Below are 14,204 nucleotides of genomic sequence, written 5' to 3'. Positions count from 1 at the left end.
GATCAAGAAACAACAACTACATTGAATTCAGGTCCAAGACCATCACTGGTCTAGGCCGAGGAGGTTACGAGAACATTGAATTCCTGATATAACTTACAACTACATGACCCACAATAACAGTTTATAACGTTCTTACGAATCTGATAACACCCCAATATAATCTTTAGAACTACAAGCCATCTTACAAACTAATGCATTACAATAATTCAGAAATATAAAAACCAAACAGAAACGGGAGATCAAGAAACAACAGCTGGTCTTTGTTGTGGTCATCAAAACGAGGGCTAGGCAGATTTGAAGCTCCCTCCCAACTCAATCAGTTGTATCTCAACACCCAGTAGTGCTGTTAACAACATAGTAGCAAAACATCATGAGTGCGGTAGAAGACAAAGATGGCTGATGTTGCGATGTAGGTTCCATGAGGAATTCATTCAGTGCATATACAAGTAAAATGCTACTCCTCTGTTCACTTTTATAAGTCGTTTCAGACAACTGAAATTGAGCTGTTTTACAAGCTGTCTGAAATGTCTAGAGTGTCTTATAAAAGTGAACAGAGGGAGTACTATCAAATTGGCCTAACTTACTTTCTGTGCATATTTATTTAGGAACTACGTATGAATGATTGTCTAGAAGTTGATATATAGGTTGTGTTTCTTATAATCTTTTCTACCATGCACATACATATTTTCAGTAAAAAAATCATTATTTGATATTTTGACTCTGGATATATGCTTGTCAATAGAAATCTCTTCCTAAGTACAAAGTTTATCGTATTTTCAACTTGCACATATGAAGGATAAACGGGGAATATTTTGCTCACAAGGGGTTTAAAGGTGCAATTGTTGATCGCCTTCTTTATATTCAAGTCGGCGGTCCAATCTCATAGCACAATTTCTTATCTGATGAATTCATTCTTCAAAGAAGCTGGGGAAATACATGGCTCCATTTCATCATTGCTCTTGCGCTTCCTACTAGAAGAAGGTGCTTCGTGTTGATTTTCAGCATCTGTAAATGGCAAGATAAAATGGTAAACACACAGTTTTGCTGGCGACCCAATCAGTATCAAAAGATTCAGTCTATCACGACAGTCCCAATGCCAAAAGGTGGTATATTCAGTTCAGTAGGATAGAGAAGCACTGAAGTTAGTACTACTAGTTAAAATTCAGTTTCATCAAATATCACACTTATGTTATAGTGAGTGACTGGGATATATATGACCCCAGGGCCAACACTCCTGATGGGAGCTATGGACATGAGCAAGTTCTCGGCAACAACAGGGGACAGGCAAAGAAACTGCAAGTTCAGTCATACCTCGGCATGCATATGTTTGGGGTGTGGTGGGCCGTTCGCACGGAGAAGTAGGCACCAACGCAGCAGGTGGCCATGGCATTTGGAAAGGGTACGCCATGGTACGATGACAACGGAACTTATCCTTGAGGCTCAGGTCCTTGAGATCAATGACAAAGTGAGAATACTTGCAACTCATGCAGTAAACAATTGCGAGCCCAGCAGCCACCATATGGACACCAAACCGCCGGTTGAAGCTGTCCAGCCAGCCTATATGGCTTTGCTTCTCCAACTCCCACGCATGCCCGCCGCCGCCGTCCTTCTTCTTGAGTAGCCAGACTTGCAGCGTAGTCCTGCCGACCATAAGCAAAAGGCAACACACACCGGCCTCGGTGTCTCCGATGGCGTATGCTCCCGGCGGCATCATCGTGTGCGTCGCTATTGTAACTGGGAGAGGGACGATGGAGAAGGAGAATGCCATGGTGCTTGTATCGAGCAGGAGCGAGGAGTTCCGGTCATATCTCCAAAAGATGAGCCCGGCCGCGGCAGCGAGCATCGGTCGCATGCTCTGCGCATGCGCAGGCATGTGGATGCCGTCCGCCCACGGGTGGATGCGCCACTCGGCTGTGCGGGAGGCGTACTCCATGGCGCGCAACCTTTGGCCGTCTCGCTGCACGGTGACCACGCGGAATTCTCCATGGCCGTCCAGCAAGCAGTCCCATAAGTACTCCGCTGCTCCAGCTGCAGGGAAGGGCTCGTCCTTCGGTGGACGGGGCACGCGGACTTGCCGGTGGGAGACGGGGTCGTAGAGGGAAAGGGAGTGGCCTCTGCGGAGGAGGAGGCGGCCGTTGCGACAGTCCCGGAAGCGCCACGCCGGGTCGTCCTCGAGGCGGGTGAGCAGGAAGTCGCCCCCACGCGCGGCGGCTGCGAGGTCCGGGTCGGAGCGGACGGCGGCCGCGGGGTGGAAGATGGGGAGCTGCTGGAGGTCCGGCTGGGAGGCGAAGAGGCCGAGGATGGGTGACCGGTGGTGGAGCTCGCGAAAGCGGCGCAGGAAGGGGGAGCTTGAGGCGATGCCGCGCCAGCGGCGTGAGGCGAGCGCGGCTCGAGCGAGGGAGGCCGGCGACGGGAGGCGCAGCAGGACGTCCTCGATGTTGTCGTCCTTGAGGGAGTCGATGGTGGTGACGGCTGGGCTAGTATCCGACGGCTCCATCAGGAGAACCTGGAGGCCGTGGAGCGCGGCGTGGCGGAGCAGCTGAGCTGAGGATCCGCCGGCCGTGGATGTGGTGTGGGTCAGGGCGGAAGCATGCGGGGTTCAGTCTTTAGAGCTTCTATATTATTTTTTGCCGGCAAATCGGCCGACGACGACAAGCGGGCCGTTCATACTTATCCAATTGGGCTGGACCAATGGACCAGTGCGGTGCATGCACCCATATAAAAAATTGTTTATCTGAAAAAATATTAAAGATTGTTTTTCCGTTCAATTCATTTTGCCTTTTGTCACTTGTGTTTGTCGGTTTCCCTCGTCTTCGGTGGATCCTACACTACAACACGGCCGAAATTAGGAGGCACTAAAAAACGCCTTTGAAAGGCAGAAAAATGCCTTCAAAGATGTACCAAGGCGTTTGAGAAAAACGCTAGAGACAATCACGAAGGGAAAGACCTATGTAGGCGTTTTTGAAAAGTGCCTCGGATGCTCAGGTCTTTGAGGGCACTTTTCGTTGTGCCTCCGTGCTTAAATCGTGGTGATTTTCTATAGAACACCTTTATGGTAGGTAATCTAAGGCAATTTTTTTAATGCCTCCTATAAAATGTCTTTGTTTGTCAACCGTGTTGTAGTGCTAGGCACCTGGCGGCATGAAATCCATAGATTAGAAGTTGAAGTATAATTTTTAGTTTGTAGTACCACAAAGTAGTTGGTATGTGAAATTCCCCACTTCATAGCCACTGTCGAGGATCTAACCGACATGCTCGACTACGATTCCGAAGACATCGACGTTATGGATAATGATACCGAAGATGAGAAGAGCCAGAACCCGCCGTTCACCGGACGCTGGACGGCCACTTCCTCGTATGACGTATACGTGGTGGACATACCGAAAGAGGATGACGGCGACAATGGGAGGAATCTAGAGGATGAACGTGCTCAGACAATGGGAGGAATCTAGAGGAATCTAGAGGATGAACGTCAACGGCGCCGATCAAAATCGCATCGGGAAAAAGATAACAATACCGGCACCGGAGACATAAACACACCGGATAACGCCGAAGACCAAGACGCCCTTGTCGAGCCAACATCCGATCAGGATGATTGGGAAGAGGGGCAAGTCAACCCCGATGATCCTATCGGGAACGAGGGCTCGGAGGATAGTAACTACTTACCGACCTCCGAAGAGGATGAGAGCCTTGGCGATGAAGACTTCATCATACTAGAGGACCCCCTTGAACAAGAGCGCTTTAAGCGCCGTCTAATAGCCACAGCAAGAAGCCTGAAAAAGAAGCGGCAGCAACTTCAAGCCGATCAGGATTTACTCAATGACAGATGGACTAACATCCTGGCAGCCGAGGAATATGGCCTCGAGCACCCAACTAAGAGTTACCCAAAGCGCAGGTGCTCTCCCAATTCGATGATGAGGTCCCAAAGCTTATACCGACAACGCGTAATGCGGCTGATGGGCCTGACCGACCACCTCGTGGCTGGGACAGAGAGGTAACCCAAGCCGAACACCAATTCGCGCCACCTCGCCGTAAAGGCAGAGAAACAACAACTGCAGGATACACGCACGACCTGTGATAGGACCTGGACAATAGAGCCGGTCATACCAGATCAATTGATGGATCAAGGGGGCGTGCACCAGCGCAAGAAGACGACCATCAGCCTGGCGCAATAAACACAACCTCACCCGGGCCGAAAACCGCATACGGACTCCATCTGAACTGCATCGTGATGTCGCCCGATATAGAGGAGCCGCACACCCCCTATGCTTCACCGATGAGGCAATGGAGCATCAGTTCCCAGAAGGGTTTAAACCCATGAACATTGAATCATACGATGGCACAACAGATCTCGCAGTATGGATTGAAGACTTTCTTCTCCACATTCATATGGCCCACGGTGATGACTGACATGCCGTCAAGTGTCGGCATCCTGGATATGGGGGTATCCAGCCCTGCCTGCCTGCGGCCCACCACGTGGCTTCTGTCGTGGTACTAAGTCTGACAGTAGAATAGGGGGTAGGTATGGAGAGGCAAGATCCTAGCTATGGAGTAGTTGTGTACGCAAGAGATTTACGAGTTCAGGCCCTTCTCAGAGGAAGTAACAGCCCTACGTCTCGGAGCCCGGAGGCGGTCGACTGGATTATATGCGTAAGAGTTACAGGGGTGCGAACCCTTCTGCCAGTGGAGGGGGGTGGCTTATATAGAGGATGCCAAGACCCCAGCCAACCCACGTAGCGGAGGGTTAAAGTACATTAAGGCCTGGCGTTACTGGTAACGCCTTACATAAAGTGTCATCATGACCATAAAGACTACTTAATTACAGACCGTTTGGATACAGAGTAGAGCTTGAACTCCTGGTGGTCGAGTGAGTCTTCATGGTCGAGTGTCTTCAAGTTCGTCGAGTGTCTTCCAGTCAGTCGAGTGGAGTCCCTCTAGGTCGACTGGAAGATGACTTCATCTAAAGATGTCCTCGGGGAGGGTACCTTGGACAGGTTCATGACCCTACCCTAGGTACATGACTTCATCATTAGCCCCCGAATGGATCGAGGTTTGAGTGAGGAAGGAGTTGGGAATTCTTCCGACTCCTCTTTCTATGCTATGAGTACGTCTTGTTCTGGATCAAATGACTATAGGTGACGGTATCAACTTCTTTTTCAATCGCCTTGATCCATTCTGGATGTAGGTCGAGTGATCTTTCTACACTTGGAGATCTTCGAGCGACGGATCGCAGGAGATCTTCCGTCTGACAAGTTTCCCTGCGGTTAGCGGATTTAGTGGGATCCGAATTTTGGGAAGCGCGCGAAGCAGAGAAGGCCGCGGTACTCGGATAGGATAAGACAGAGACGCCTCGATCCCCGCGCCGCCTTTTTCGCCATGTATCCCTCGCGCGACTGTTTTGGGATTTGACAGGATTGCCCGGGTCCACCAGTCAGCCACTCGGAAGCGACTCCATATAAGGAACCGGGCGGAGGTTTTTGAACAATGCTCCCTCATTTTCCCCTCCCCCGTCTTCAGATTCATCCACTGCCCTTGCCATCTGTTCAGCACCGTTGCTCCGTACCAGCCTCGTCGGCAACAATGGTGAAGGAGAAGACGGCGGCTTTGGAGCGGGCGAAGAAGGCGACGGCGTAGGCGAAGGGGAGAGCGACCAGTCAGGGTGGATCCTCGTCGCGGTCCCGCCCGCCACAAGGTTGGATCCAAGGGTATTGGATCCGCTCGACCATCACCCAGAAGGATCTCGACGACCTGGCCAACGAGAGGCTGATTGAGCACGGGGCAGCGAGGCTCCCGGGGACGGAGTGGCTGCTGCAGCCTCAGGAGGGTGAGTGCGTCCTCCTAGCAACTCATGTCGATCGTGGATTTTCTTTGCCGCCGCATCTTTTCTTTAGGGGGTTTCTGAACTTCTTCGGGGCTCAGCTCCACCACTTCACCCCCAATTCCATTGCCTATCTCGCCGCTTTCGTTTCTCTGTGCGGAAACTTCTTGGGTTGTCGGCCGCATTGGGGCCTTTTCAAACACATATTCACTTGTCGCTCTTAGACAGTCAAAAAGGCTAACCCGAATGACGAGAGAACCCAAGTAATCCAGATGTGCGGGGGTCTTGGGGTCCAGATGAGGAGTAAGAGTGCTTTTCCAGCTATGACCCTTCTCGAGTCAGTTAGAGGGTGACAGTCGACCTGGTTCTACTGCCGAGACCAGTCGACGCCAGGGCAGTCGACTGGGCTCCCTCCCTTCTCCATGAGTCGAGTGAACAAGCCGTCTTCTCTGAAAGTAGTTCCGGAGGAGAAGGCCCAGGTTAAAATGTTGATGGAGCGGGTAGTCCAACTCATTCGCGATGGTGTGACTGGCATGGATCTTCTGGAGGTTTTCCTTCGACGGCATATCCAACCACTCCAGTACTAGGGCCACCCGATGTGGTTGTACTCTGGTACTGAAGACACCACTCGGGTTCACCCAGAAGAGGTCGACGACGTCACACTGGAGAGGTGGATGACCGCCATCACAGGGAACAAGGACAACCCTCGTGGGGCTAGGAGGATCCCGCCACTCGACCAATCTTATGAAGCAGACAAGGTATGACCACTTATCTCCGACTGTAATCATGTTCCGTCTATTCTGTTTTGCTGCAGATCAGTCGATCGACTTTTGTCTTGTTTGTTCTCTTTCAGGTCACCACTGAGTTGTATTCAATGCCCAAGGGGGCGCAAGCACAGACCGAGGAGGAGGAAGGAAGTGGAGGTGAAAGTCAGGAGGAGTGGGAATCGGATGGCGATGAGGGTGATGAAGATGCAGGCTCCGATGAGGACGAGGAGGAGGAAGTGGAGGAGGAAGTAGCGCCTTCTCGTTCTGAAAGAAGGTCTAAGCTTGCCCATGACCCTGCTGTCGAGTGTGGCAAGGGGGGCGCGTCTGTTGTGCAATCGACCAAGCGTCATCGGACGACCTCTCCGGCGCCGACTGAGAAAGCGCCGAAGCAATCTCGAGTGGTGCCGTCAAAGCCGACGAAGGCTCTACCGAAGATGAAGATGGTGATTCCAACTATTTCTGGGTAATGACATAACTTGTGTCCTCTTGTTTCTCATGGATTCATTCTTGGTCAACTCGTTAGCTGACCGACTGATTTCTGAAACTGCAGTGCTGCCACTTCTGATACCTCGGCCCGACCTAAAGATCAAGAAATGGAAGATGTCGTTACTTCCAACCCTGGTATGACCTTTGAAGTTTCGTTTTCAGTCGGTGGGATCTTCGTTTTTAACTTTGACTCTTTTCTGCAGCTCCATCCAATATCATCATTGATCTTCCTGATGATGATGAAGATGAGGAACCACTGAGGCAGAGGACGAATAGGAGAGCGACTGCTGGCAAGGCAGCTCAGGCTGTATCAGCACCTGAGACGTTAGTCGCAGAGGGGGACAGCGTCACTCGGCCAATCGTATCCTTTGCGGTGCCGCTGACGAGTGCTCGCCCTTCGTCGTCGAGTGCTGGCCAGCCTTCACTTTTCTCTACCCACCACGTCCCTGAAGACCAAGCAAGCGCTGCTAAAGAAGCTATACGCCAGGCGGGGGTTATGATGGAGAAAGTGAAGGCGATCCGAGACGCCAGTCAAGCAGCTTATGACGCCAGTTCAGCCCTTCAGAGCAATGTTCAGGTTGGTCGATCACTGCCTGTTCTGTTAGGATATGTTATCTGAAAACTTATCTTTCTGAAAATCTTAGTATCTGTTGTACACCCACTGGGTGTGTCAATTAAGAATCTGGATTGGTGGGGGCACGCTGAGTGCACCCACTGGGTGTAGTCCCCAAGCCTATGGTCGACTGCTGGCAGTGGACTATAGTCTTTATGTCTTGAGTTTTTCTTTTTTCTCATTACTTTCTTCACTCGATCTGGTCGAATGGAATCATAAACCGGTGGAGGCACGCTGAGTGCACCCACTGGGTGTAGTCCCCGAAACTGTGGTCGACTGCTGGCAGTCGACTATAGTCTGAAGAACACACACACTCTTTTTTTTGGGTCGACTGATCGACTCTGAGTCTAGCTGATAGAACTAGTGGGGGCACGCTGAGTGCACCCACTGGGTGTAGTCCCCGAGACTACAGTTGAATGTTTAGATTCAGCTGTAGTCTTAGAAATACTACAATTTTTCTCTTAGTCACTCGGAAGTGACCTATCTTTGACGTCTGTCGATTGGTTTTTTGCAGAAATCTTGCGAGCTTTCAGCTCGTTATACTGAATTGGAGAACAAGCATATCCAACTTGAACTTGATCTGAAGCTCGTCCAGGAGAACTTCACGAAGGCGAAGGAGGAGGCAAAAGGTATGTTTGGTGAGAATCTTGACGACTGTCTTTGCTTTTTGCCTGTCCCCGAGTCTGATCTTATTGTGATTTTGCAGATAAACTGAGGGATGCTCTGAAGAAGAAGGACCTTGACCTCGCCGAGGCGCAAAAAGCGGCTTCGGACAAGACAAAACTTGCGGAAGAGAAGTTGCCTTCGGTCAGCAAACTTGAAGAGGAAAACACTAATCTGAAAGCTGCTCTCGACGTGGCCAACTAGGAGGTCACTCGACTGAAGAATGACAAGATGGTCCTGAGTGACAAAGCTAGCGAACTGGTGGGAAAGAAGAATGATCTAGAGGCTTATCTGCGAGGACTCGCCAAGAAGCTATTCCTCATGCTTGAAGGTAACCCTTTGTATCTGACAGGCTTTTTAATCTTGACCTCGGCACCAAACTGCTGCCTTAACTTTGGGGTTGTGTCTACAGAGTTCTGCCAGAACTTTGAGGAGGAGACTGGTCGACTGGAGACGAGCCTGGATCCCATCAATTCTCTTGTGAAGGATGAAACTGCCATGAGCATGCTCCGACTCGAGTCTCGCGTTGCTGCCGTTGTTGCCTATCTTGCAAGGCTGAAGGTTGCGATGTCACACATCGACACGACGCTCTGGCCAGGAGAAGCACTTCAGAATGATCTTGAGTCTCTGATGACTCGACTGAACGAAGTTCCAAGTCGAGTGCAAGAATGGAAGAAGTCTTCTGCAAGGTGTGGTGCCGACGTTGCTCTATCTCTTGTCCGTGTCCACTGCAATGATGCGCGAGAAGACAAGCTGGCAGCTCTCAAGGTGGCCAATACCAAGAAGCATGACTTCCGATCCTTCATGGAGACCTTCATCGCCGCTGCCACTCGGATCGCAGATGGAATCGACCTGGATGAGTTTGTCGCGCCTTCCAGCCCTCCGCAGGAGGGGTAAAAAACTTCTATGCTTGATGTTTTGAATTTGCCTCGGAATGCCGAGTGATTTTTGTAACCGATAAACCTTAATAGGTTTGATGCCTGAGCGCTTCTGGATCCGTAGGACGCTATCCAAACTTGGTTTGCCGTTGAATATGTCTGCTTCTGCTTTCGAACAATCATCATCCTTGGGTTGGAATATATACTAGTGTCTGTGATGCTCTTTTGCAGGTAGGGACGAAGCACAAATTGCAATCGACTTATACTCGTCATGTTTTAGGGAAGCGCTGGGCTGTAGCTAAGCCTCCGAGTGGGAGGTTAGTTCTCCACTCGACAGGATTTCGAAACTTAGGCGAGCACTGGGCTGCAGCTAAGCCCCCGAGTGGGAGGTCTGCTCTCCACTCGGTAGGATTTTATAAACTTAGGCGAGCACTGGGCTGCAGCTAAGCCCCCAAGTGGGAGGTTTGCTCTCCACTCGGTAGGATTTTCATCACTTAGGTGAGCACTGGGCTGCAGCTAAGCCCCCGAGTGGGAGGTCTGCTCTCCACTCGGTAGGATTTCCAAAAACTTAGGCGAGCACAGGGCTGCAGCTAAGCCCCCGAATGGGAGGTCTGCTCTCCACTCGGTAGGGTTTTAGTGGTGTACCTCTGAAGAAGAAGGTAACAGTCGACCTGCACCTCATCCTCCTTGCGGATCGCACGTTGTATTTGTGGCGTACCTCGGAAGGAGAGAGTAGCAGTCGACCTGCACCTCTTCCTCCTTGCGGAGCGCACGTTGTATTTGTGGCGTAGCTCGGAAGGAGAGGGTAGCAGTCGACCTGCACCTCGTCCTCCTTGCGGAGCGCACATTGTATTTGTACTTAGGCGAGCGCTATGCTGCAGCTAAGCCTCCGAGTGGGAGGCTGGCTCACCACTCGGCATGATTTTGTTTAAACTTAGGCGAGTACTTGGACTGCAGCTAAGCCTCCGAGTGGGAGGCTGGCTCACCACTCGGTAGGATTTTATTTTAAACTTAGGCGAGTACTTGGACTGCAACTAAGCCTCCGAGTGGGAGGCTGGCTCACCACTCGGCATGATTTTGTTTAAACTTAGGCGAGTACTTGGACTGCAGCTAAGCCTCCGAGTGGGAGGCTGGCTTACCACTCGGTAGGATTTTGTTTAAACTTAGGCGAAAGGATTCGCAGCTAAGCCTCCGAGTGGAAGGCTGGCTTACCACTCGGTAGGAATTTTTTTTACAAACTTAGGCAAAACGGATTCGCAGCTAAGCCACCCACTGGGGGACTGATTTATGAGAACAAAAGCAATAACAATCACTGGGAAAATTATGAAACTCTTGTCTTTGATAAATAAACTACAGAAGTACTTTTATTACAACTCATCCGAGTGAATATTTAAGTATAAAAGGGGCGGAGCAGCTCCGCGTTCCATGCTCGGGGCTCGTCAATCTGGTGCTCGACATTGTAAAGGCGGTATGCTCCATTGTGGAGAACCTTGGTGACGATGAAGGGGCCTTCGCAAGTAGGAGCAAGCTTGTGTGGCTTCTGCTGATCCACTCGGAGAACTAAATCTCCCTCCTGGAAAGCTCGACTCTTCACGTTTTTGGCATGGAAGCAACGCAAGTCCTGCTAATAAATGGTCGATCAGATCAAGGCCATCTCTCTTTCTTCTTCTAGAAGGTCGACTGCGTCCTGTCGGGCTTGCTCTGCTTCAGCTTCGGTGTAGAGTTTGACTCGGGGTGCGTTGTGAAGCAGGTCACTCGGCAAGACTGCTTTAGCTCCGTAGACCAAGAAGAACGGAGTTCTCCCAGTCGACCGGTTTGGCATGGTCCTTAATCCCCAAAGCACCGACGGAAGTTCGTCGACCCATGCACCAGATGCGTGCTTGAGGTCGCGCATCAATCGGGGTTTCAACCCTTTGAGAATTAAGCCATTTGCTCGCTCTCCCTGTCCGTTCGACTGGGGGTGAGCGACTGAAGCATAGTTGACTCGTGTACCCTGAGATGTGCAGAAGGCTTTGAATTCCTCGGAGTCGAAGTTTGACCCATTGTCTGTGATGATGCTGTGTGGAACTCCATATCTGAATATCAACTCCCTGATGAAGCTGACGGCGATGCCGACATCAAGATTCTTGATGGGTTTAGCCTCAATCCACTTGGTGAACTTGTCGACTGCTACCAGCACATGGGTGTAACCGCTTCTGCCTGTTCTCAGTGGTCCAACCATATCCAACCCCCATACAGCGAAAGGCCAGACGAGTGGAATGGTCTTCAAGGCTGAGGCGGGCTTGTGCGACATATTGGAGTAAAATTGACATCCTTCGCACTTGTCGACTATTTCTTTTGTCATTTCATTCGCTCTTGGCCAGTAAAATCCTGCTCGGTATGCTTTAGCCACAATGGTCCGAGAGGACCCATGATGACCACAGGTCCCCGAGTGGATATCATCAAGGATTATCCGACCTTCTTCTGGCGTTATACACTTCTGACCAACTCCAGTCGCGCTTTCTCTGTACAACTGTCCCTTAATCACGGTAAAGGCCTTAAATCGGCGGACGATCTGTCGAGCCTCTTCATCATCTTCTGGGAGTTCTTTCCTCAATATACGCGATGTACGACATTTTCCAGTAGGGAGTGATGACCAATGCTTCCATGATCAGGTCGACCACCGCTGGAATTTCTACTTTAGTCGGATCTATGACGCTTTTTGGCTATGGAGCTTCTTCGGTAAAAGGATCTTCTTGAACTGATGGAGTATGGATGTGCTCCAAGAACACATCACTGGGGATGGCTTCTCTCTTGGAACCTATCTTCGCCAAATCATCAGCCGCTTGATTCTTTAGCCTGGGTATATGATGGAGCTCTAACCCTTCAAATTTCTTTTCAAGCTTTCTCACTGCATTGCAGTATCCAGTCATGGATGGGCTTCTAACGTACCACTCCTTCATCACCTGATTGACCACCAAATCTGAGTCGCCATAAACCATAAGGCAACGGACAACGAGTGAAATGGCCATGCGCAACCCATACAAAAGTGCTTCGTATTCTGCTTCATTGTTGGAGGAATCAAAGTGGATCTGGAGCACATATCTGAGCTTATCTCCTCGGGGGGAAACCAATACTACCCCAGCACCGGAACCATTCAACATCTTAGAACCATCAAAGAACATGGTCCAGTGCTCCGAGTGAACTTGAGTCGGTTGTTATTGTTCGATCCACTCGGCGATGAAATCTGCTACTACTTGGGACTTAATGGCTTTCTTTGCTTCAAACTTGATATCAAGGGGAAGAAGTTCAATCGCCCATTTTGCTACTCGACCAGTTGCATCTCTGTTATGCAGAATCTCTGACAGTGGGGCGTCGCTGACGACTGTAATGGAATGATCAAAGAAATAATGAGCAACTTTCTTCATGGTCATGTAAATCCCATACACAAGCTTCTGGTAATGATGGTATCTCTGCTTTGATGGGGTCAATACTTCAGAAAGATAATACACAGGGCGCTGAACTTTGAAGGCTTTCCCTTCTTCTTCCCGCTCGATCGTAAGCACTATGCTGGCGACTTGTCCTGTGGCTGCAATGTAAAGCAACAAAGGCTCTTTGCTGATTGGGGCAGCAAGCACCGGCTGGGTGGAGAGCAGAGCTTTTAGCTCTGCAAATGCTGCATCAGCTTCCGGAGTCCACTCGAACTTGTCTGACTTCTTCATCAGTCGGTAAAGAGGTAATGCCTTTTCACTGAGGCGAGAGATGAATCGACTTAACGCGGCCAAGCATCCAGTAAGCTTCTGGACATCGTGCACACGCACAGGGTGTTTCATCCGGAGTATTGTACTAACTTTTTCTGGGTTGGCGTCGATTCCTTGTTCGGAAACGAGAAAACCAAGTAACTTCCCGCCAGGAACTCCGAATGTGCACTTCGATGGATTAAGCTTGATAGCGTACCTGCTGAGATTGGCAAATGTTTGAGCTAGGTCAGTCAACAGGTCGGGACCCTTCCATGACTTGACCACAATATCATCCATGTACGCTTCCACATTTCCACTGATTTGAGTGAGTAGACACTTCTGAATCATCCTCATGAACGTGGCTCCGGAATTCTTGAAGCCGAACGGCATGGTGACATAGCAGAAGCACCCGAACAGAGTGATGAAAGCTGTTTTGATTTCATCGGGTCCGTACAGACGGATCTGATGATACCCAGAATAGGCGTCTAAAAAAGATAATCTCTCACACCCCGCAGTCGAGTCGACAATTTGGTCGATGCGAGGGAGAGGAAAATGATCTTTCGGGCAGGCCCGATTGATATGTTTGAAATCAATGCACATGCGAAGTGAATTGTCCTTCTTGGCGACCATGACAACATTGGCGAGCCACTCGGAGTGGTAAATCTCTCGGATGAACTCGGCTGCTAGGAGCCGAGCCACCTCTTCGCCAATGGCTTTTCTCTTCTGGATGGCAGAGCATCGAAGATGTTCCTTGACAGGTTTTACCTTTGGGTTGACTCGTAGGCGATGCTCAGCCAGCCCCCTGGGAACTCCCGGCATGTCAGTAGGCTTCCATGCAAAGATGTCCCAGTTCTCACGGAGGAACTGGATGAGCGCTTCTTCCTATTTGGAGTCGAGTGTTGTTGAGATATGAGTCGGAGCAGCATTGGGATCGGTCGGGTGGATGTGAATCGGCTTTGTCTCACCGGACGACTGAAACGCTGATTCGGTGGCAGGCTTCTTGGCTCGCAACAAATCACTCGGATCCGCAGTTTTCTGATATTCCTGCAGCTCTACCACTGCCATCTGAGCATCGACGATCTTTGAGCCCTTCTGAAAGCATTCTTCTGCCTTTTTCCGATTGCCAGTGATAGTGATCACCCCTTTGGGACCAGGCATCTTCAGTTTGAGGTACACGTAACATCGCCGAGCCATGAATCGTGCATAAGTTGGCCTGCCTAGAATGGCGTGATAAGCACTCTGGAAATCCACAACTTCAAA

At 50.4% G+C, this 14,204-nt stretch overlaps 1 protein-coding gene across 2 annotated transcripts; it reads right to left on the bottom strand.

Annotated features, from left to right (window-relative positions):
• On the bottom strand, positions 1–2,623 carry LOC119318795. Of its 2 annotated transcripts, XR_005154249.1 has the most exons (3): positions 1,312–2,623; positions 821–1,005; positions 1–343 (listed from the first exon to the last, which is right to left on the bottom strand). XR_005154249.1 is itself a non-coding variant. In XM_037593385.1 (2 exons), exons 1-2 carry the CDS (start codon positions 2,495–2,497, stop codon positions 896–898), a joined length of 1,296 nt encoding a protein of 431 aa, XP_037449282.1. In that variant the 5' UTR covers positions 2,498–2,623; the 3' UTR covers positions 1–895. The 2 variants fall into 2 exon arrangements, 1 of the variants encoding a protein (XP_037449282.1); XM_037593385.1 differs by having other exon boundaries at positions 1–1,005.
• Between the last annotated feature and the right edge of the window lie 11,581 nt (positions 2,624–14,204).

Source organism: Triticum dicoccoides, chromosome 1B, assembly GCF_002162155.2.
Source record: "Triticum dicoccoides isolate Atlit2015 ecotype Zavitan chromosome 1B, WEW_v2.0, whole genome shotgun sequence".
NCBI classification, from domain to species: domain Eukaryota; kingdom Viridiplantae; phylum Streptophyta; class Magnoliopsida; order Poales; family Poaceae; genus Triticum; species Triticum dicoccoides.
This window is presented reverse-complemented; position numbering and strand designations above follow the sequence as displayed.

What these genes read in the sequence shown, in the direction of transcription:
- LOC119318795 (XM_037593385.1), bottom strand. Translation starts at nt 2,497, where the DNA reads ATGGAGCCGTCGGATACTAGCCCAGCCGTCACCACCATCGACTCCCTC. An exon ending in CCAAACATATGCATGCCGAG is followed by an intron (nt 1,006 to 1,311) that starts GTATGACTGAAC and finishes TGCCATTTACAG; the next exon opens with ATGCTGAAAATCAACACGAA.